Genomic DNA, 20899 nt, shown 5'->3' on the forward strand with positions numbered 1-20899 from the left:
ATCCGGCTGTATCTAAATGGCCGGATCCAGACAGATCCAGCCATTTATCCGGTCGGATCCAGCGTTTGATCCGACCGGATATGGCCAAAATGACCGGGATCTGGCCAAATCTCGGAGGAGTCTGGCCGGAATCCTGCCATTTTGGCCAAATCCAGCCAATCTTGCTCGCCGGAATCCGGAAACAGCGACCGGACGTTGCCCGATTCCGGTGACAATCACTAGACTTTTATTTTCGCCTTCTGAGCTAAACGCCGAAAAATATTTTAGAAAAAATTAAATTTTTTAAAAATGATTTCAATTTAAAATATTTTACGACAAAAATTATTTTACACCGAAACAAACGGAGCAGTAGTTACACTTGTGCTGTAGTCTGAAGAGATTACAAGACTGATTTATTCTGTATCTCAAGAAGCAGTAGGATTCGGAACAAAGAGACTTCATCAAACGTTTTCTCTTTTGAATTGCACCTCGAAAGGTGTAGGGAGTACAGAGTTTGTTGTAGATACAGAGAGATTTGTGAGCATCAAATTTTGTCAAGTAAACATGAACAAATGGCACGAGGGAGAAGGATCTGCCTAAACACAGGTTGTTCCAATCTCCCACCATTTGTGCCTGCAAACAGCTTTGAAGATGTAGGTTGCCGAATGCATAGGCCTCTAATCGTGATAAAAAAAATGTTGTTGAAGAATCCAGCGTATTCATCAAATGGTTTACTTCGTATAGGGTAATGGGTGACAAATCAATTAACCCTGCAAAAGAACAGAAAAAAAAACTGCTGAGCTTCTGTTGTTTCTGGTCTTAAACAAGGGAAAAATTAAGAGAGAGAGAGAGAGAATCTCAGAGCAGAGGATTACCAGTAAGAAACAAGGGTTCATTGACCGTTCTCTAATGTAAGGGAACTTCCAACTCTAACCGGTTTTAAACTTCTTATAGCCCTCCGGCCATACTCGAATACCAAAACAAAGAGACCAAAGAGGTACAACACGCAAATCTGCAGTTTTGATAGCAAGTAATAAAACACGAGAGAGGCATTGCTTCCACCCTCTACGCTTATTCTCATTAATGCCATCCTTGTCCCTATCCACCCTGCCGAAAAAAGAACAGCACATATCAACACATGATCACAAACAGAAGGTAGATGATTCAGTGGTGGATATGTGATACAGTAATTCACTTTGACTACTGTGTGATCTAGGTTTATCAGCATAGCATAGTTTTAGTAATTAGTAGCTAGATTCAGCAAAACAAATTGTCATGTGGAGTAAATTAAACAAGTTCAATCAGGTAAATTTCATGAAACATCAGGCCGTCTCTCCGGCTCGGTTACAACCCTAAAGCTATAATGACTGAACCTCTAATTATGGTACTACCCTGAGCTGTAACACTGGTTAGTGGCTAGATTTATCACAACATGCTGAAATTAAGGATTAGTGAAGCAATTACGGTGAGGTGATTTCTTGACATTTGGTTATATGTCCACTTCACTTTATCCACAATATTAATAAGAAACACTAAAGCACCTTAGTAGGATATACCCTGAACTGCTATATGCAAATTATTTCCGACTCAATGCACGGCCATACTATCCATGGCCTCCACATGTGGGACCATGTTTATGCGAGAAGGAAGATTGGTACTCCTGCAATTGCTGACTAATGAATCCAGAATTACGGCTGAAGGTCATGATGTCATTCTAGTCAAAGGAGAGAGAGAGAGAGAGAGAGAGAGAGAGGGGCTTTTGTCGTCAGTGTGCAATACTTACCAGAGCTTTTCTTTTGCATATTAGTCCAAACACTAGGCTTCATGTTCTTCACTTCTGATGCGTCTATCAACTCAAGCAGTGCTTGATTGACCTGTAATTTTGGGGGAAAAGTAAAGTATTTAGGTCCCCTTTTTCTTGTCAAGTACGGTCAAATCAAGTCATGGGAAGTAGATCTCAAAAGCATTGGGATTAAATTCTAAGGATTATTGAAATACTATTTAGATTTTTTTTCACCATGCCATAATCCCATGACCTGCTTTATCATAATCTAATTGACTACGGATGAAAAATACCTCTTCTGTCCTCTCATGGCTCACTAGATGACCTCCATGAAGTTCTATCATCCTAGCAACAGGCTGCAGCTTCTCGGCAAGTTTCCTCGCGTAATATATTTGAGCAATTATATCATGCCTATACATACAGAGAGTAGTCTTGAGTACCAATGAACCTAAAAGTTTGATATTCTTTAATCCATCTCATTTTAAGCTTAAGGACTTGAATTTGCTAGATATGCTCAGTACTCGTATGAAAAGAATAATATTGTCTTGATAGAGCACATAGAAAATAATGACCGTGCTCAAGCACAATAAAAAAAAGGGGGGGGGGGGGGGGGTTAGTAGAATGTGAATAATTTCATACAGAAAATACACCTAGAAAAAAAAAATTCATACAGAAAATATGGCTGCACACCTGCCATGAATGACTGAAACAAGAATTCCAGCAGAACGGATCAATTCAATTTCTGCTCGTGTCATTTTATGTGTCCAGCAAGCATTAAGTTGACCCTCAAAACCATTGTTAGACTGCATTCCAGTTGCTGATATACCTTTTACATATTCCTGCAGCACACATGTCAAATGTCAAGTTAGGGACATCTTGTTTTAAAGTCTATGAACAATTGGTCAAGGATGATTTGCTATTAAAAGACAGTCCTTTTAGGAGCTGACAGGCCCAGACTCCCAGGTCCAACTCTATGTTTGATCTCAGCACTTCAATGGTGATGTTTGCAAACAAGTACAACAATAGGTAAAGGAAAGTGATTGAGACGCAACTTATAAGCTGTAAAATACGTAAGCATCGTCTAGAGACACGATAATACACATTTCTGAGTCATCAAGAAACAGGGCTCAGGAGAAAAAGAATGTATGCCAAACAAGAAGAGTGATTATGGCTACAAAAACTTGTGTAGGCATGCCTGAACTCTACAACTAGCTGATTAGATTAATTTGACTTTACCCCTGCTTAATTCTATTGTCATGTAGTTGTTTTACTGCAATAACATGTGTCCAATAGATCAGGGAAATCAAACAATCCACCAAAAGCGAAATTAGACCATCTTAATGCAAATTTATTATTGTAAAGAAAATCAGTTTATCTACTGTCAATTCTCAATAAAATTATCATGCAAGGGGTAGTCAATATTGATAGCTTTAACATTTCTTACTTGATATAAGATTGTTCTTCTGGTGTTAGGTCCAACATATTCTTCAAGATACTCCTGCATATCACATACAAAGAGAAATTGCATGAGTTAGCTAAGAATGACATTGTCTTTCTAGTTTAAAATTAGTAAATATGAATGAGCTTAGAAAATGTGAAATGTATATCAATATTGTTTTCAACTGAATGTCAAAAATTCATGTGAGCCAGGGAACTCTTAATATGGGAAGTAGCAAAGATGCCAACTGCAGCCCGAACAAATTCTTATTGCATTACCAACGGTTCCAAATAAATCAGTTTTCTTCACCAGTCAAATATCCAGAATACATATGTAGCAAAACGAAGAGAGAATCGAAAGCATCTTTTACCCTTGAGTAGTGGGTGTCCAAGTCAACAGCCGCCCTTTGCTCAGGAGTTTTGGCCCGTAAGAAACGGATTGCAACAGATAATGTTCGTCGATCGAACTGCAAGAAAAAAAAAAGAGTAAAAATTGACCATCTTTTCGAGAAATAAGTTCAATGACAAAATTTAGGTATTAAACATAAGAAACTCTGGTCTTATGACAATTAGGGTGTTAGTATACCAGTGGGATTTAATTTATCCAAGGATTAAAGTTAGCTTTTATTAGGATTTGTGTTATAAATCCTAGTAACTCTTTTAAGGATTTGCAAGTAGGAATATCAACTTAGGTTTTGCTATTGTCGTGTTATTCTCGTTCTTTTCTTCTTCCTTCTCTTCTTTCTCTTTTCTTATTCTCCTTTTGTTCTCAGCTTTCTGCACTACTTCGTTATTTCTTTACTTCTTTATATAAAAATTTTTATTTTCATATCCCTGAATTTTCCCACACCACTTATAATAATAATAATAAAAAAACCTTTCCACACCAAAGCCATCTTCATAACACCCCAAAACCTACTACCTAGATATTCCTGTACTATATTCTTTATTTTCTGTGTCCTGCTTTCAAAACTCCAGCTTTTACAAAATGCTATTTACCAGCAGTCACGATCATAACCCACCATTTTCTTTGTAAGACAGTCCATTAGCAAATGATCCTGAGGTAGATCTTTGTTACTTTCCCTACTATTACAGAATAATGCATCCTGCACCTAGACAATTATTGGACTTCTCGTGTACTACAATGGTTGATATAATAATCTCACATGAAATTGCAACTTGAGTGGGCTTGGCTGGAATCAAGACCAAATTGAACTGACCTAAGGATAGTAAAGATGCCCACAGCTGCCCACAGCTTAACTCCTATACCATGTTGTGGATTCTTAATTTAAGCTTCAGCCCAGATAGCCTAGTAAAGATTGAATTACACTATGTTTGATTTTGGTGTTCCTAAATCCAGGACAAGGATGATTAATGTCTGCTTTCCAAATGAAATACTGATGGTAGGACGTTACAACAACTTTCAATGTCTTGAAGGAAAACGAAGTTAACAAGTTACCAGCATAAAGAGCTACAGATTGACAGAAAAGACATTTGAAACCAATGAAGGTTGACATTATATCTAATAATTGCCAACACAACTTTAGTCTTGAATAGTATAATGTTATATCTTAATACTGCAGAAATAACGCCTTTAACATTTTTAAAAATTCTTATATATCAACATCTTTGCAAGTTGAATAATCAAAAAAGGTAAAAGTGCAGGTTCCCCTTGCCACTGAAGTTCATTGTGCACAGTTACCAAAAAAAAATCACTTTGGAAATTAGATATGATTGATTTCTGTTCCGTCTTGCAGGAGACTATATATGATATAGTGCAAAGGAGCATATATTAGCCTTGCAAATCAGACAGCCTTCAACGCTGCTCCTCCCGGCTCACAATTTATCTCCTCCAGCACTCATTATTCACCCCCATTTAGTTCTATATGAACCTAAAGAAGTTTTGGTGTACATAGAATTGTTTCATGAGATGAATTATGACAGTAGTGCAACAGATTCCAACTGTATGCAGTCATACTTGATCATCAAATCATGCAGTAGCAGTTCTAGTTCCCGATGTTTCACAGTGGAAGGTCAATTGTTTCTAGACCTTGGTTTTTCACTGCATAAGCAATACCCAGATTGGAGTGTAAAAATTACAAGCTTTAATTATTTAAAGGATATATGGCAAATTTTGTCCCCGGCCAATGTCATTTAAAGCCCTCTAAGAGAAAATTTGAACAAAGATGAACTAGACATTTGAAACCAACATGGATTCAAATGCGATATGTTGTTCACGGTGAACTGAAAATATTAAAATTTATGCACTTATAAATAAAATGGATGCGGAGCTGTATTTGTTTCATGATGTTGGTTGTAATGTTTATTTCAAAAAAGAAAATAAAATGAAATTGTAATCATATGATAAGAACGTAATATCTATATTCTAAAGTTTAAAAGGAATTGAAAATGGTCTAGCGGAGTGATGCCAAAAGATATATAATACCTTCGGAAAACACTCGAAACCTCCGCCTGTTACGTTAAGTAAAGCTAATGAGAGAACTCTTTCAGGTACCATTGCTGCTAACTTGCAAGCTATCATAGCTCCTGTTTTGACAATACAAAGAAGAATATAAAAAATGCTTTGCTTCAGAAAATAGATTTTTTTGCAGTGTGAATCCAATTAATGGTACCAAAACATTAGGAAAATCAACCATTTGTTTAGATTCTTGCTGGTCTTGCTGCTACAAACCATTTAGAGAATCTTAAAGGTAAATTTCAATTGTTTAACCGAGCTTAAATTACTAAAACTTCATCCAAATTGAACATTTTTATCTCCTGCATTGCAGCTAAACTAGCGAGAGTAGTAACCCAATTTATGCATTGTAAATGTACCATGCCAAGGGAACTTTGAAACTTTCCCGTGTATAAACCTAGTCTAAGTCTAAACATGAAAACTCAGGGTCAGAGACTCACCCATTGAATGTCCAAACGCATGGGCTTTTTTCCAGCCCAAATGATCCAACAAAGCAATTGCATCCTTTGCCATAACCTCTGTTCTGCACCCAACAATCACATGCCGTTAATTAGAAATTTAGTTCATGTTTAAAGAGCTAACCTTTAGCAAAAGAGCTGTTTGCTTACTGAGAAACTGAAGTAATTAATATATATATATATATATATATATATATATTCAACTGCCCTGTTTGACTTTAAATTCTTGATGATGAAAAATGCACCCCAACTAAGCTTGTAATTTTAGTTGGCTCATTTAAGCCAGAGGCTTTTTCTTTTCTCCAAGTACAGATATGATAGAAATAATCATTCCTAAACTGAAGTTAAACAATAAAACAGAGCAAAAAGATAAATGTACTATGAAAAAGATTAAGCAGAGAAAAGAAGACAAGAAATTCAAAATCCATGCAAATGTGGGTTCAATTACATACCTATAACCCATTAAAAGACAGACCCAATTAACCAAAATTTAGCAGAATATTCACGTGAATCGAAATAAGAGCGCACACGCACACATCACAATGCAAACGTGGATTCAAAGACCAGCCATTAGAAAGAAAAACATTATAAACCTCAAAAATACACGAACTTAAATAAACAATCAAACAAAAAATTCAGGAACTTCCACACACCCACACAGAATCAAATTCAAATGGGGAACTCACTAAAAACCCAGAGAGGAAACAAAATAAAATCAGGTTCAAATTACAGGAAACTGAAACAAAAACTCACGTGTATTCGGATTTTTTGGTGGGTACGGAACTTCGACCCATTCCACGGTTATCAAACGCACATATTTCAATACCACCGCCACTCTCATTGTCATCGGAACTCCAATCTCCGGTCCTCGTCTCATCGTCATTGGGCGTATCGGTCCCCACTAGCTCCTTGATCTGTGGGCCCCATGACTCGTGGGTCCCTGCCAATCCTGATCGTCCATCACCGAAACCATCAACAACCCAGAAAAATAAACCCAATTCAATTTTTTTAAAAAAAACATTCGGCACTGAATTGCAATCTGGGCAAAACAAGCGGGTTTAAATGAAGTGTCGATAAATGATCGTTAAAATCCCGGCGACCCAGAAAAATTCAACCAAAACCCACTTCAATAATCAAAATATGGAAGCAAATTATCCAAAAAAACAAAAGAATTTGAATTTGATGGGTGACCTATGATGAGGAGGACCTTGGTGGGTCCGTGGCCGTAAGTTCTGTAAAAGATTTTGACTCCATTGTCGCAGAGGTTCGTGTCTGCGCTGGCTTGTTGCGTCCCAACCTTGCAAAACGGCATCGCTCCGCGCGTGTGAGATACAGGAAGATAGATAGAACAAGGATAGGTTGACGTGGATTGGCTTGGCTGTATTCTTTTTCCTGATTTTTGAAGTCTCGGAGAGGAGAGAAGGAGAGTCTAAACCCGGGCTCGTGTGGTTTTAAAGGGTTGGCGGGGAGGGTGGGGAGAAGTGGGGCAGAACGAGTTGTTTAGCTGGTGCCTGCCACGTCCGCACGCCGGAAGGCCTGCTGATCCAGTCAAAAGACTCAAAACCCACTGAGGAAGACACCAGGAAGCATATTTAGGCAAAAGAAAGGGAGAGACTTTTTTTTTTTGGAATAATATTTCAATAATTAATTATAAGATTAGTTCATAATTGACTTTGAACTTTCAAGTTTCAACATATTGCCAAACATTCGGTTAAAAAGTTGTTATTTTTTTAATATTTTATTGAAGGGTAGGTTTCATTTATTTATTTTTTGTAATTGTTTACACAATTTTCTTCTTTATTTTTTTTTGAGAAAAATTGTTTCCCCACAAAGTTTGCAGTGGGGAAAAGGACAGGGTCCAATGGTAAATTTTCAATGGAAATGCTCTTCTAGGGTTGAATCAAAGCCGCATAGTTTGAATTTTTCCTTTTGGCGTCAAGCACTTTTTGAAAGTTTTGACTTACTTTCTGTCTAGTAGTTTATTTGGTCCTCTAATAAAAAGGTTATACTAAAGTTTTGGGACGTTAATGGGTACTCTCAAAAGGGTGATTGATGGATGGGCACCACTTAAACAAGAAAAAGAAAAAAGGGTGGTGGGCATCAATGAACAGGGTGTTCTAAGATTTGAATCTAATTGGTGTAATTTGGTGGTTTTAACAGGGATTTATATGACATTTAAGCATAATAATTGAGTATTACATTCTGAAAATAAGGCTTTTAATTTGGGTCTTGCTCCAGTTGAATTTAATATTCCTCATTTGCAAGATCAAAGAATAAAGTAGAGTTAAAAGACTTTTTTCTTTTGGCATTCTCTCAATGTTTTAAACCTAGGCTATTCCTTTTCTATGGTGGTGGTCACATCATAAATATTTTTTTACACATATATAATAAGATTGGAATCTCTAGCTAATTACCAAATTGCTAGTAATTTTATACATTATGAGAGAAGTAACGTTATACGGAGGATATGGATCGAAATTGATGTATCTTTTCAAATTTACAGTAATTTATCAAAATTTAATGATGATTTTGTGAAGACTCAAAGAAAACATGAGTCTTCTTTTTAGTATTGCTCTTGTGAGAGAGTCTATATAAGATTTAGGAAAAACTTCACTCAACTCTTCCTAATTGTTGCCATTTTTGCAATTACATCTCTAAACTTCAAAAACTTAATTTAGTGTATTATTTTTTAAATTTCACTCATCCGTTAAATTCCATCAAAATTCACAAACTAATTTAAAAAAGATTCAGGCAGTAATATTTTTGAAATTCCGTTAAATCTTTGCAACTTTTTTCCTAAAAAAATGAATGCGTTTGAAAATTTTGATAGAATTGAACAAAAAATTCTAACAAAAAAAAAATGAAATTAAGATTTTTTAAAATCTAAAAATGTAATTATAAATGTAATAAAAATTCAAAAACTTATGTGAAATTTCTCTTAAAATTTATCCGTCAAGATAAATCCTTATTCAGGTAAGGACCAAGTGATCCCAATATTAGCAAAAATATCACAAAGGAGGTTGAGAGAGAGATTGGCTTCCGTTGGCCCTTATGTTTGGTCGGTCTTTTTCAATTTTGGATGGTAGCACGTGGCAGATAAGAAGTATTGGTTGAAGCCGCGTTATGAGTCGGCTTGGGTTGTGCCGTTGTAGGAGGTGGTCATGGTCGATTTTTGTGCTCCTAAAATCCATAATTATATTGTCTGTTGGGACCTGACAACGATGTCTTGGTGGACAAGAGATTGGGGGACGTTTCATGACCTCTTTCCCCTTTTTTTTTTTTTCTTTTTTTTAATTTTTAATTTTTAAATAAACAATAGGGAAGAAAAAAAATCACACTTGGGGAAATTTTTAGGTTGAGAACGATCACCTAAATCAATGATTGAAAAGCGAACTCTTAATTCTTTTTTAAACTATTTTATGTTTGTCAAGTGTTTTGAGGGTATTTTTTATTTTTGTTTGAAAATTGTTAGATTATCACTTATCCCAAAAGTTTAAGCTAACAGGAATAAATAAATTTAATTACTTAATTAATATTTTTTAACATTTCTCCTCACCTGTGGGCTCAAACTCTCTTTTTATAGGTGAGCCCAACACGTAAAATATTTAATTGAAATGTGAGGTAAATGAATGAGATAAGGTTCGAACTCAGGACCATTGCTTTAATACTATGTTAAATAACCATTTTTCTATTTTCAATTTTTTTTTTATAAAAATAATAATAATAATTTTATAAGTTTTATTTATTTATATTTTTAGTAGATTTATATATTTTTTATTATGATCGACACGTGTCGCTATCTTATTGACATTGATGTGACGCCTAACAGAATTTGATTCGAGTGAGTGATTTGTAAATTAAGTCAACAACAATAATTTCTAAATTAATTTTGATATCAAAAGGAGCAATTTGTAATTTAACCAATCACAAGTATCAATGGTATAATTTTCTCTAAATTAAATTATATGATTAGAATATTTAGGTTTAACGATTAGAAATAATTCAACTAGGAATACATTTTCCCAATTTGTTTATGATGGAAGCCCAAAGAGGTGGTGCCATTTGCTTAATGATTAAGTGCCCGTACGTCATCTTGTTATGAACTTCCACGCATATCACGTGCTGAAAGAAAAGTCTCATCTTCCAACATCCTTCTGCACACTAAACACACATGTGAAAGAGAAATGATTTTTTTTTTAATATATGTTTTTTTTTAAAAAAAATATTTAATCATCGAATATGTAAAACATATAAAAACCTACGTATGTATCTTATAAATTTAATTATTGATTTTAAAAAAATAAAAAAATGTACGACAAATGTACAAAATTAATATATGAATAATAATTGAATATCACCCAAAGACATTATATATATATATATATATATATATATATATATATATATATATATATATATATATATATATATATATATATATATTGAAATGGATAAATCATATTCTTTTGTTTGTTTGTTTGTTTTTTTTTTTTTTTTTTAAGGGAAATCACATTCTTTTTTATGAGCATGCTTTACAGCTATAAATTCTATATTCAATTTTAAATATCATTTTAATGATATATTCCTGTAATATATGTGATTTGACAATTGATAATATATAAATCTACATGAAAAGTTTATTCTATTTTTAAAAAGTGGGTATTTAAAATAGAAAAAAAATTAAAATTAAAATTAAAACTAAAATAAAGAATAAATTTGCTGAACGACACAAACAAGGTTGCCCTATTAATATATTACGGTGTGAAAGGCAATTCAAACCTTACCCATTTAGGCAAGTGTACTCAGGCAATTTGAATCACATTTGTTCATATATATATTAATTGTTCAAGCAGATAGAGTCTTATATGAGGCCCTAGATCATTGCAAGAATCCCAGTCCCTCTTATCCAAATTCTAGAACAGAGAGTTTAATTATGTGTTTGACCGGTCTTTCAATTTTGGATGGTAGCCCGTAGAAGATAAGAAGTGGTTGGTCCGCTTGGGTTGGAGTGTTGCTGATAACGATCGATGGCAATCTTTGACGTAGTAGAAGTTGTCATCAGTGACTCAAATATATATAATGGTCACATTATTTTGGCAGTTTCCATTGAGCTTCCTCCTTTGGATGTCAATGCTGGCGAAGCTAAGGTTGCTCTATTGGCAATGATTTTTGTACTTTCTCATGCTCCCAATTACTCATACTTGAAGGGAATTCTCCCATTAATAAAGCTAGACCATGCTCCAATTGTTGAAGACATCTATCAGCAGTTTCTCCTTCTTCAAAGTTGCACTGCCTCTAAAGTTTTTGGGAGTAGTAATCACCGACCACATCAAGTCGTCAAGGTGCAGGTCGCTTCAAATAGCTTTGTTTTGGAAGCATTCTGATCAGTTCTTTATCTTTTTGTTTTTTGGAAGCACAAAAGATTTGTGTGTGTGTCTTAGAGGATTTTGTTGTGAGGAAGCATTTTTTTTTTCTTAAAAAAAAAAAGATGATTGATCAGAGTATTGATGAACATTGTCACATCAACACAGTGAAATAAGAATGTAGTATATAGCACTACTCTACATTTATATACATATATACTTTATTCATTAAATGAAACACGTGACAATTTATTTTGTTCTCTGATTATATATGCTCAAATGTTCGGTACCATTAGCTTGGCATTTTTCTTTATTTCTTGGACAAAAAGAATAAAAAAAGTTAATTTTGTAAACATACGCCCCGTCATGCTCAGCCTTATCCCAAAACAATTCCAACTATGCTAAAAAGATAAGGAGGGATTACAGCTTATTGCTTTAGGTTTAGGCAAGAGCTGCATGCATGTACGTAGGATTTTGTAACAAGTTTGAAAACAGCAGGCTCTTTACCATTGCTTAGGCTATATATACATTAATAAAGAGAAACAAATCCAGCAATATTTGAGTAAGAGATTTGCACAAATGAACCAAACCAACTGGGCTTCGATATATAGCTGGCAAATAAACCCTTCTTTTTTCTTGCTTGCAGCTAGATAACTTCAAGAGATTGTGTACAATTCGAACAGGTTCATAAAAAAGAGATTGTAGGCTCACTTGCTTGAACAAATGAACCTCACCCTAGCTGCGAGCTGTCTGTTGGACTTCATAGAATTAAGCTAGGACTGCTCAAATTGCAATTAGAGATGTAGAGCAACAACGTACCAACTACATATTCTTATTCTTGAGCTTTTGGGTGTTGGTATAAATTTAAATTTATGATTGAGAATAGAATAATTCAACTAGCTAGCTAGCTAGGAATATATTTTTCCAATTTGCTTAATCATCTGGTTATGCTATTCCACGCATATATATCACGTGCTGAAAGAAAAGTCTCATGCAATGTTACAAATTCATCTTCCATGTGTATGGCCACCAACATCCTTCTACACACATATGAAATGGATAAATCACATCATTCGCATTCCCTTTTATGAGCATGCTTTACAGCTTGCACTCTTATATATGAATTATTCGATTCTAAATAACATTTTAATGATATACTCCTGTTTTATATATATATATATATATATATATATATGTGATTTGACAATTGATAGTATATAAATCTACATTAACATTTTATTCTATTTTGAAAAGGTGAGCGGTTAAAAAAAAAAAAAAAAAAAAAGTAAATTTGTTGAACTAAATGTGAAAGTTCTACAACGAACCTGTCTTATTAATTAAGGTGTGAAATTAAGGCCGTTCAAACCTCACGTATTTAGACAGGTATTTAGACAATTTGAATCTCATTTGCTCATATTGGCGAAGGAGATGGAGTCCACATAACGTCTTACATGAGGCCCACTTTGCAAGAATACCAGTCCCTATTATCCAAATTCTAGAAGAGATAGGTAAATTATGTGTTTGACTTTGTGTTTGACCGGTCTTTTCAATTTTGGATGGTCGCCCGTGGAAGATAAGAATGGTTAATTGGTCCGCTTGGGTTGTTTTTATTCTATTATAATCAACGTGAAAAATATCTCCCTCATAATCTCCCTTTGCTTAGGAAAAAAAAAAAGAAAAAAAGACAAACGAATCTCCTTGTTTTTTCACAAATTAGAACATTTTTTACTTTTTTGGTGGAGGTGTTTGGTCTTAGATGATTGGAGAGGACATGACCCATAAACTGTCTGTTTTTTTTTTTTTTATTATTATTATTATTTATTTAAAAAAGTATAGACAATAAAAAAGTTTTATATGTTTGTGGTGGTAGAACTACCCATTGACTATGGAGTGGTTCGGCCACCCGAGATAGTCAATTTGAGAGTGAAAAACTGATTTATTCTCTTTGGTCGAGGGTGGTCAAATCATTCTTTTTTTTTTTTTATAGCAACCAAACCACTTAAATAATTCAGTACTATGTAATACCCAAAATCTCTCTTTTTATTTTTTTTCTTGCCAGCAAGATGTCCGTAGGCCGCCCATAAAAGTACTTGTTACACCCCATGCAATACTAGGTCTGAATCCTTAAAAACCCATTTGAAGAAAATAATACAATTATAGACTTGTAGTCCTAGAATACTTTTTCTATTCATTTTTTAATGAGAACATTAGCAATTTCGGTTGTGCAATTAGGCCATGCATTTATGAGTAATGCTAAAAGAGTAAATTTTACACCCATCTTACTGGGACGATGTTTTAGTGTCGATAAGTATTTAATTTAATTTAATTTAATTTTTTTTTTAACAATCGCTGATCCAAGTGTCGATGAGTACTCTCACATCAGCCCATACTTTATTTATTAAATGAAACGCTTGACAATTTAATTATTTTGTTATCTAAGCTGAAATGGACAATAGAAAAGTTCATTTTGTAAACATACGCCTTGTCATCTTCAGCCTTATCCCAAAACAATTCCAACTGTGCCAAAAAGATAAGGATGGATTACAGCTTATAGCTTTGGAAAATGTTAGATTTACAACACCAATACAACAACTGTACAACAATCCCTCACATGAGGGTGGGTCCTACATACTGGAGCCCACCCTCATGTGAGGGATTGTTGTATTAGTGTTGTACAAGAATCAAATCCCTATAGCTTTAGGTTTAGGCAAAAGCTGCATGTACTTAGGATTTTGTGACAAGTTTGAAGACAGCAGGCTCTTTACCATTGCTTAATTAGGTTATCCATAAGATTTATACATTAATAAACGGAAACAAATCCACCATTTTGAGGAGTAAGAGATTTGCACAAATCAACCAAATTAAACCAACTGGGCTTCGCTGCCAAATAAACCCTTCTTTTTTCTTGCTTGCAGATAAATTTAATTGACATAAATTTTTTATAAACTAGCATTTGTAAGTAATATGTATCTTTTAAGTTATTAAAAAAAATGTGATTAGCATGTGCTATTAAAACTGTGTGATTCTCGTATGATAATCAACACATATTACTTTTTAGAAGCTGATACGGACTTATTTTTAAAAAATTCTTGTCATTGTTTTGCAATCAAACAGGCCGACTCCTAGATGGTTCTTCATGATCGGCCCATAAATTGCTCCTTCCTTTATTATGTTAATTACATTAAAATTAAAAATACCTTATTAACACTTCTGCCTTTTATGCCTCAATTTTTATGAAGCCTCCCTGACGAAAGGTCAATGGTTGAGTGTAGGCCAATCAACCGCGAGTATGGGCTGGGCTATCTCAGAAAAAGAAAAAAGAAAAACCACGAGTATGGGCTGGTTGATAGGCCAAGTTAACAAAACCCAGCAGCTTTCGCGCCAAGCAAGACTGCCTTCGTCTTTTTTTTTTTTTTAAAAAAAAAAAAAAATTAATTAATTATTTATTTTTGGGGTTTATTCATCTTAAGTTTCAAACTTGCTCTAATGGATCATGGACGTTTGTGACTTAGCTAAAATTACTGTGCCTCGCGAATTTGATATGAAATTAGTGAGCTATAGTTGATGGATATGAACTATTTTAATTAAATAATTATTATGGATCCCAATCCTTAAGGTGCAACCTCATAAAAAGGGTAGCTGAAGGGTCTACTTGTCTTCCACCTTAGCTCAGTATCTAAATTACTAGCAATTCCGCAGAATTTTTTTTTCTCATCCTTGAGTAAGAGCTGGTAATCTGATTTGCATACTTGATGCGGCTGGAATCCTATGATTTTGTCTTTATCTCTATGTTGTTATGTTCACCGTGCACATGCATATGGATATGCACAAGATGACAAGCGATGATTGATATTTCAAGAATAACATGAAATTATGATGCCAATAACGTGAAATTGTGCCTGATTTTACAGGTTTTGAAAGAGGATGGCATCGAATTGAACAGACTTTGAAGCAGATCCAGCTTAATCCAACTCAAAATCCTTCATCCCCCTGAATTGATTCTGAATTTGACAAGAACTTTATGATAGGCCCTGCATTCGTTTCAAACTAAAATCCTAGATTGAGGTAAAATGAGGTTATAGACAAGATGTGAGAATGCCTTCAATCTAGATGGATGTTTAAATTAGGGCATAATTACTGCCTTGAAGAAAAACAAAAGGCTATCGACAAGTTGATAATCTTGAGGTAAAACCAGATTACAGTCAAAATGGATAGGGCTTACAAATCAACCCTAAAGGGTTCAGTAATCAGACAAAAAAATAAAAAAAATTCTTCATCAACCACTGGGCTTAGATTTGGATTAGAATCAACAAAGCCCTAGTTCCCAATAATAATAATTAATTAATTAATTAAAAAGAAAAAAGAAAAAGAAAAAGAAAAAAAGATATCAATATTGGAAACCCACAGTTTAAAATAAGGCAGATAATCTAATCTCAATATGTTTTACCAAATTATATGCATATTTACATCTAGTCACATCTTTAGTACAAATTATATACTTTAATTTTAATAATGACAAGAAACAAATCTAAATTGGTGCATACATACTTACAGAAGTTGAAAAATGTTTACCAATTTGAAGCATGCAACCCAATGACCAAAATGCAAAGCAAATTCTATTCAAGCATCATGGTTAACTGAACAGGAGTGTCATTGACAGCCATAACCAAGGAGCAATTTAAAGAGGTGGAAACAACCACCCCATGGTCCAACCAATGAGCAAACCAGCGCCGGCAAGACCTAACCCCACTGCAAAAGCAACTGCACACTTTCTAATTTCATTCCTTTGTCTACCACGCTTTCTCTTCTCAGCCCTCTTCTGACCCTTCTTCATTTGCCTGCCTCTGTGTAAGACAACCGGAAAAAGACTGGAAATAGGTTGGTTTTTGTTCTTGAGCTGGATGTAGAGATTCTCGAGCTGCAGCAGCTGGAACCACTGCTTATAAGCAAAGAGCTGTGATGCCTGTCTTAAAAAGAGCATGATAATGTGCTCCTTATCAGTATAGGCTTGCTGTGCTGCTTTCTCAGCTTCCCTTGCTCGTGTTTGAGAATGACACAGTGCCTCCAACAATTTAGTCTTGCTAGGATCATCATCTGCCTCGTCCTTAATTGTACAATTACCAATACTGTTACTGGAGCAAAATATTTATCAGTATGGATAAATAACAAAAGTTCAAAAATTGATGCTCCAAGACTGCAATGACACTATGGACAGTAATGGCTTTAAAACCGAACCACAGCCACAATACTGTAATCTTTGGAACATCGCTTGGAATGGGGAAGCCACTAGGAACAACATAATTTCCAAGAGTGTCGTGACTATTTTGGAAAAGAGATGGATCATACAAATTCTGGATTAGTATTATATCATAACACCTATAATTGGGTTACAAACTTACAATAGATAGAGATTGATCATGCAAATTCTGTTTTAGCCATCAGTTTCTCTTTCTTCAGAGCCTCTAACTGGTTATATTAACTCACTATCACAATAAGAAGGTATTTAAAAAAGTTATAACTATATGATTAAGGAGAGCTACAAGAATGACTAAGGAGGGTGGCCAGAAGGTTGAGCCATATGGACAGTAAGGAAAGATCATCGAGATAGTAAAAGGCTTAGGAGGCAATTTTATTTTATTTTCTAAGAAAAAAGGTGGCGCGCATGAATGGCATCAATAATATAATTGAAATGTTCCCAATTGCAATCAGGTGGAAGGTTCTCTGGTGCAAATTGAAGGTAAGTAACAAAAGACTAAACCGATCAGAAATCAAATAGTGAATATAATTCCCTCCTCTATTAGTTCAGGATAGGTAGCCGAACACAAAGACAGTTGATAAATGTGTTAGAAGGGACCCTCAAAATTTGTGCCTGCGCCATGAGTACCAGGAAATGCATATTCAAGTTCTCCCAAGTGACAAACTAAAGGAGATTCCCAATATTGAAGGAAAGTAACAAAAAACTAAAGCAATCGATAATCCTGTATTAGTTCAGGATAGGCAGCCGAAAACAAAGACAGTTAACATATGTGTTAGAAGGGACCCCAAAAATTATGCCTGCACTATGATTGTCAAGAAATGCATATTCAAGTTCTTCCAAGTGACAAGGGAGATTCCTCACTATATTAAGGACAACTTCAGGCTGTATATGAGAACCCCAAATCATAAAATGTGGTAGCAATGAACCTCTAACCCCCCCAAAGAAACCCTTGTTTTCCTCTGTCCATGTGTGTGCAATCCCATGGGATGTCATGTTGGAGTACTAGATTTTAGGACCTCACAGAATGCCAATTGGACAATCGTTAATCTGGAGCAAATATGCTAGAAAAAAACAATGTAGATGGATCATAATGAGAAATATCATCAAACAAAACAAGATCTTTTGTTTTTCTTTTACAATAAATAAAGAACCCAATAAGTCTTATGTGGTTTTTCAATTTTAAAGGACCTTTGTAACAAGCAAGACCTTTTAACAGATTTAGAGCCTTCTGTATGATGATACAATTATAAGTTTGAATTAAATGATAACCATCTTAATAAAAATAGCTTAATTCTTGACTGATGTATTATTAATTGTTTTCTTATGTGATAGTAAAGATAACACGCCAATATCAATCAATTATGCTCGTGAAATTTAGGTCATCGATATCTAAATTCTATTTAAATTATTTGAAGTATCTAGATGGGTACATTGCACCACACTTGCAGGAAAAAAAAAAAAGAAGAAGAAGAAGAAGAAGAAGAGAGAGAGAGAGAGAGAGAGAGAGAGAGAGATGTAAAAAGGCGAGGTTTCTATTTGGTTAGCACCATCATAGATTCTTCCATATGCTCAGATGTGTATAATACAATGGATAGCTTCATGAAGCATCAACCACTCCCTAAATGAAGTACTGATGATGGTGCTGTTGATTGTGGAACAACAAAAGAACTGTAAAGTAACAATCTAGAGCGTTACCTGAAAGGTTGGTCTGAATCCTGAAGTGAGTGATCAGTATTGGGGCTTTCCCAGGTATAGTTCTTCAGACTAGAGAATCCCTTATCAACCATCTTATCTAAAGATGAAGCCAAACTCTCATCATGATCAAAACACTCTGTACAAGCAGATGGCCCCTTCCTAAAATGCTTGGCCAGGGGTCGGGGAAGATCACAATTCTCAATATGTTCAAGTGACTTCTGAGCAACCAAGGAAGCCAACTCATCTTGACCAGCAGAGCGCCACCAAGGCTCAGTCTTCTCAGTTCCCACCCAATTGGATCCCAGATCAGAAGAAAGCCTCTTCGCTTGTTCTGAGACCAAGCAGTTGAAAGAGTCCAAGCCCATCAATTTATCGTCCAAGTACCAGAACTCCCCCAATTCCTTTTTATTAGTAGTTCTCTGTGAATCATTACCAAGTACAGCCTTGAATTCTTGCATTCCAGCATCATGTTCATTATTTTTACAAGTGGCAGAAACCTCCCAAGGTTTCTCCACAAAAGAATTATTATTGTTTTTCATACCAGTTTGATTACTAAATTTTCCCTTGGGTTGGTGATCCTCACTAATTTTTGCAGACTTATTAACAAATCCAGAACTCAAAACTTCAAGCTCAGTCTCCAAGGCGTTTAGCTGTTCATACGTAAAATCCTTGTGGTGCCCAAAGTGCGGTTGCAGGTTCAACCACCATTTAATGTTCGATGGTTTATTGGGAATGCAAGTTGGGGAGGGACGATCAGGTCCACTTGCAGCATTATTAGGTGCACCATCAGACTCTGATTTTGAGGAAGAAGATGATGGGGAGCAAGAAAATTTTGGAGCTTTCCTCACATCTTCTTGGACAAAGGAATGATTAGCTGTATGCCACCTTGCTGCTTTTGCTTCTGCTGCGGCCATTACCTTACCAATCTCGGATAGATTTCACAGTGGCAAAGTTAAAATCTCTTATGGGGAACAATATCCACTAAAGCATTTACTCTAGTCCATAATCAAGGCATTTGAAAGCTCAATGCTAACCAGATCTGTCTGCAACTAAGCTCAACTCAGCAAAGCCTTATCATAATTATTTGGGCCATGAATCCTAACACCCAAAAGAATAAACCGAATTCAGATGACAGAATATATGATTGAGACCAATTCAGTGCATACTGAAAACGAAGTCAAGTGATAAGAAATAGAGTGCTAGAGATATCCTCCAGCTCATACTAAAAATTCTAAGAAACATTTAAGAGCTGCATGAGTTTGGTTGGGAAACATTTAAGATGCCAACCAACAACTGAAAGTTATGCAATATGCTCACTATAACATTGACCTTGATGTATAGATTGACAACAAACATCATGCCTTAGGTAACCTACTTTTACCAACAAAGAGAATCTCGCAATCGGTGATATGGTGACTAGGGTTCAAAAGCAAGTAATATTCCTAAAGTAAGCCAATTGGAATCATGAAGCAAATTCCAAAAACCCCATAAGCAAGCATAAATGACAACCAAATATATAACATAACACGTAGACCCACAAATTTTATTCCTAAGTTTAGAATTGGCCCTGTAAAAAGATAAACTAAAAATCACAAACAAACCCATTTTATAATTCATTGTCATAGCCGAATTCCGGGAAAGTGTTAACAGGCGCAAGACCCACATCCCGGGGTAGATATAAGTCTTTTTGGGAATAACTAGAAGAAACTAAAAGATAAACAAAATTAGATAACACCCACTTCAAATTCTTTATATAATTCAAAAGCTTGTAATCGAATTGGTTTCACTATCATCCCAGAAGGTGAGAAACGAAAGTTTTTCGATACAATTAACAGGTTCAACAGCCTACAACCACGTCATAACAAACCAGAATATTCACAAAATCAACAGAAGCAGATTCTGTATCCAAGATACACATACAAAGGTTAAAGCATATAGACAACATCAACAGGAACAAAAGTCGATGAGAATAAAAAGCAAGTAAATTTCGAGGTCAGGAAAGACAAAGATACCTTATCAACAAATGGGTTCTCTGGATTTTCCGCTAAAAACTCATACGCATTTTGAGACGGGAGTTTGGTCTTAACTCTGAAGAGTCCTCTGTTTCTTGACTCTTACATCACACACAAGTTACTCAATGTCTCTCTTTCTTTTTTTGGTTTTTGGTGTATTTAAGGCTGCTGACTGTACTGGTATCTTGTGTTGTAATAATCATTTGTGTAGAGTTTTTTTATAGGATTAATTTTGTTATATTAATATTTATAATTTTTTTTTAAAATAATTTGGATATTTTCTTTTTATAATTAACTTACACAATTAGTAAATGAAAAAACAAAAATACCATTATATTTAAAGATAATTGATAATTTACCAACAGGTCTTGTTAAAAATATACCAATGGAAGCCCATATTATGAACAAACGTAAAAAATAAGAAAAAAAAAATTAAAAG

The 20899-nt window shown here is 34.8% G+C and overlaps 2 protein-coding genes and 1 long non-coding RNA gene across 3 annotated transcripts; 1 reads left to right on the forward strand and 2 right to left on the reverse strand.

Moving 5' to 3' along the window:
* Positions 1–436: 436 nt before the first annotated feature.
* Positions 437–7624, reverse strand: LOC133857459 (uncharacterized). Its single transcript, XM_062292738.1, has 11 exons — positions 7325–7624; positions 6887–7082; positions 6116–6198; positions 5646–5746; positions 3571–3666; positions 3207–3260; positions 2453–2601; positions 2056–2173; positions 1763–1853; positions 855–1086; positions 437–749 (listed from the first exon to the last, which is right to left on the reverse strand). The coding sequence occupies exons 1-10, from the start codon at positions 7443–7445 to the stop codon at positions 872–874; spliced, it is 1224 nt and encodes a 407-aa protein (XP_062148722.1). The 5' UTR covers positions 7446–7624; the 3' UTR covers positions 437–749; positions 855–871.
* On the forward strand, positions 3216–5502 carry LOC133857470 (uncharacterized). The gene is made up of 2 exons (XR_009898331.1): positions 3216–4708; positions 4957–5502. It is a non-coding gene; the product is annotated as an uncharacterized LOC133857470 (long non-coding RNA).
* An 8466-nt stretch (positions 7625–16090) lies between the features above and the next one.
* On the reverse strand, positions 16091–20611 carry LOC133857476 (uncharacterized). The gene is made up of 3 exons (XM_062292750.1): positions 20461–20611; positions 18449–19546; positions 16091–16628 (listed from the first exon to the last, which is right to left on the reverse strand). Exons 2-3 carry the CDS (start codon positions 19360–19362, stop codon positions 16175–16177), a joined length of 1368 nt encoding a protein of 455 aa, XP_062148734.1. The 5' UTR covers positions 19363–19546; positions 20461–20611; the 3' UTR covers positions 16091–16174.
* Between the last annotated feature and the right edge of the window lie 288 nt (positions 20612–20899).

Source organism: Alnus glutinosa, chromosome 1, assembly GCF_958979055.1.
Source record: "Alnus glutinosa chromosome 1, dhAlnGlut1.1, whole genome shotgun sequence".
NCBI lineage: Eukaryota > Viridiplantae > Streptophyta > Magnoliopsida > Fagales > Betulaceae > Alnus > Alnus glutinosa.

What these genes read in the sequence shown, in the direction of transcription:
- LOC133857459 (XM_062292738.1), bottom strand. Translation starts at nt 7,445, where the DNA reads ATGCCGTTTTGCAAGGTTGGGACGCAACAAGCCAGCGCAGACACGAAC. An exon ending in ACCAAAAAATCCGAATACAC is followed by an intron (nt 6,199 to 6,886) that starts GTGAGTTTTTGT and finishes TGTTGGGTGCAG; the next exon opens with AACAGAGGTTATGGCAAAGG. An exon ending in GTTTCAGTCATTCATGGCAG is followed by an intron (nt 2,174 to 2,452) that starts GTGTGCAGCCAT and finishes CTGTATGTATAG; the next exon opens with GCATGATATAATTGCTCAAA.
- LOC133857476 (XM_062292750.1), bottom strand. Translation starts at nt 19,362, where the DNA reads ATGGCCGCAGCAGAAGCAAAAGCAGCAAGGTGGCATACAGCTAATCAT. An exon ending in GATTCAGACCAACCTTTCAG is followed by an intron (nt 16,629 to 18,448) that starts GTAACGCTCTAG and finishes ATTTTGCTCCAG; the next exon opens with TAACAGTATTGGTAATTGTA.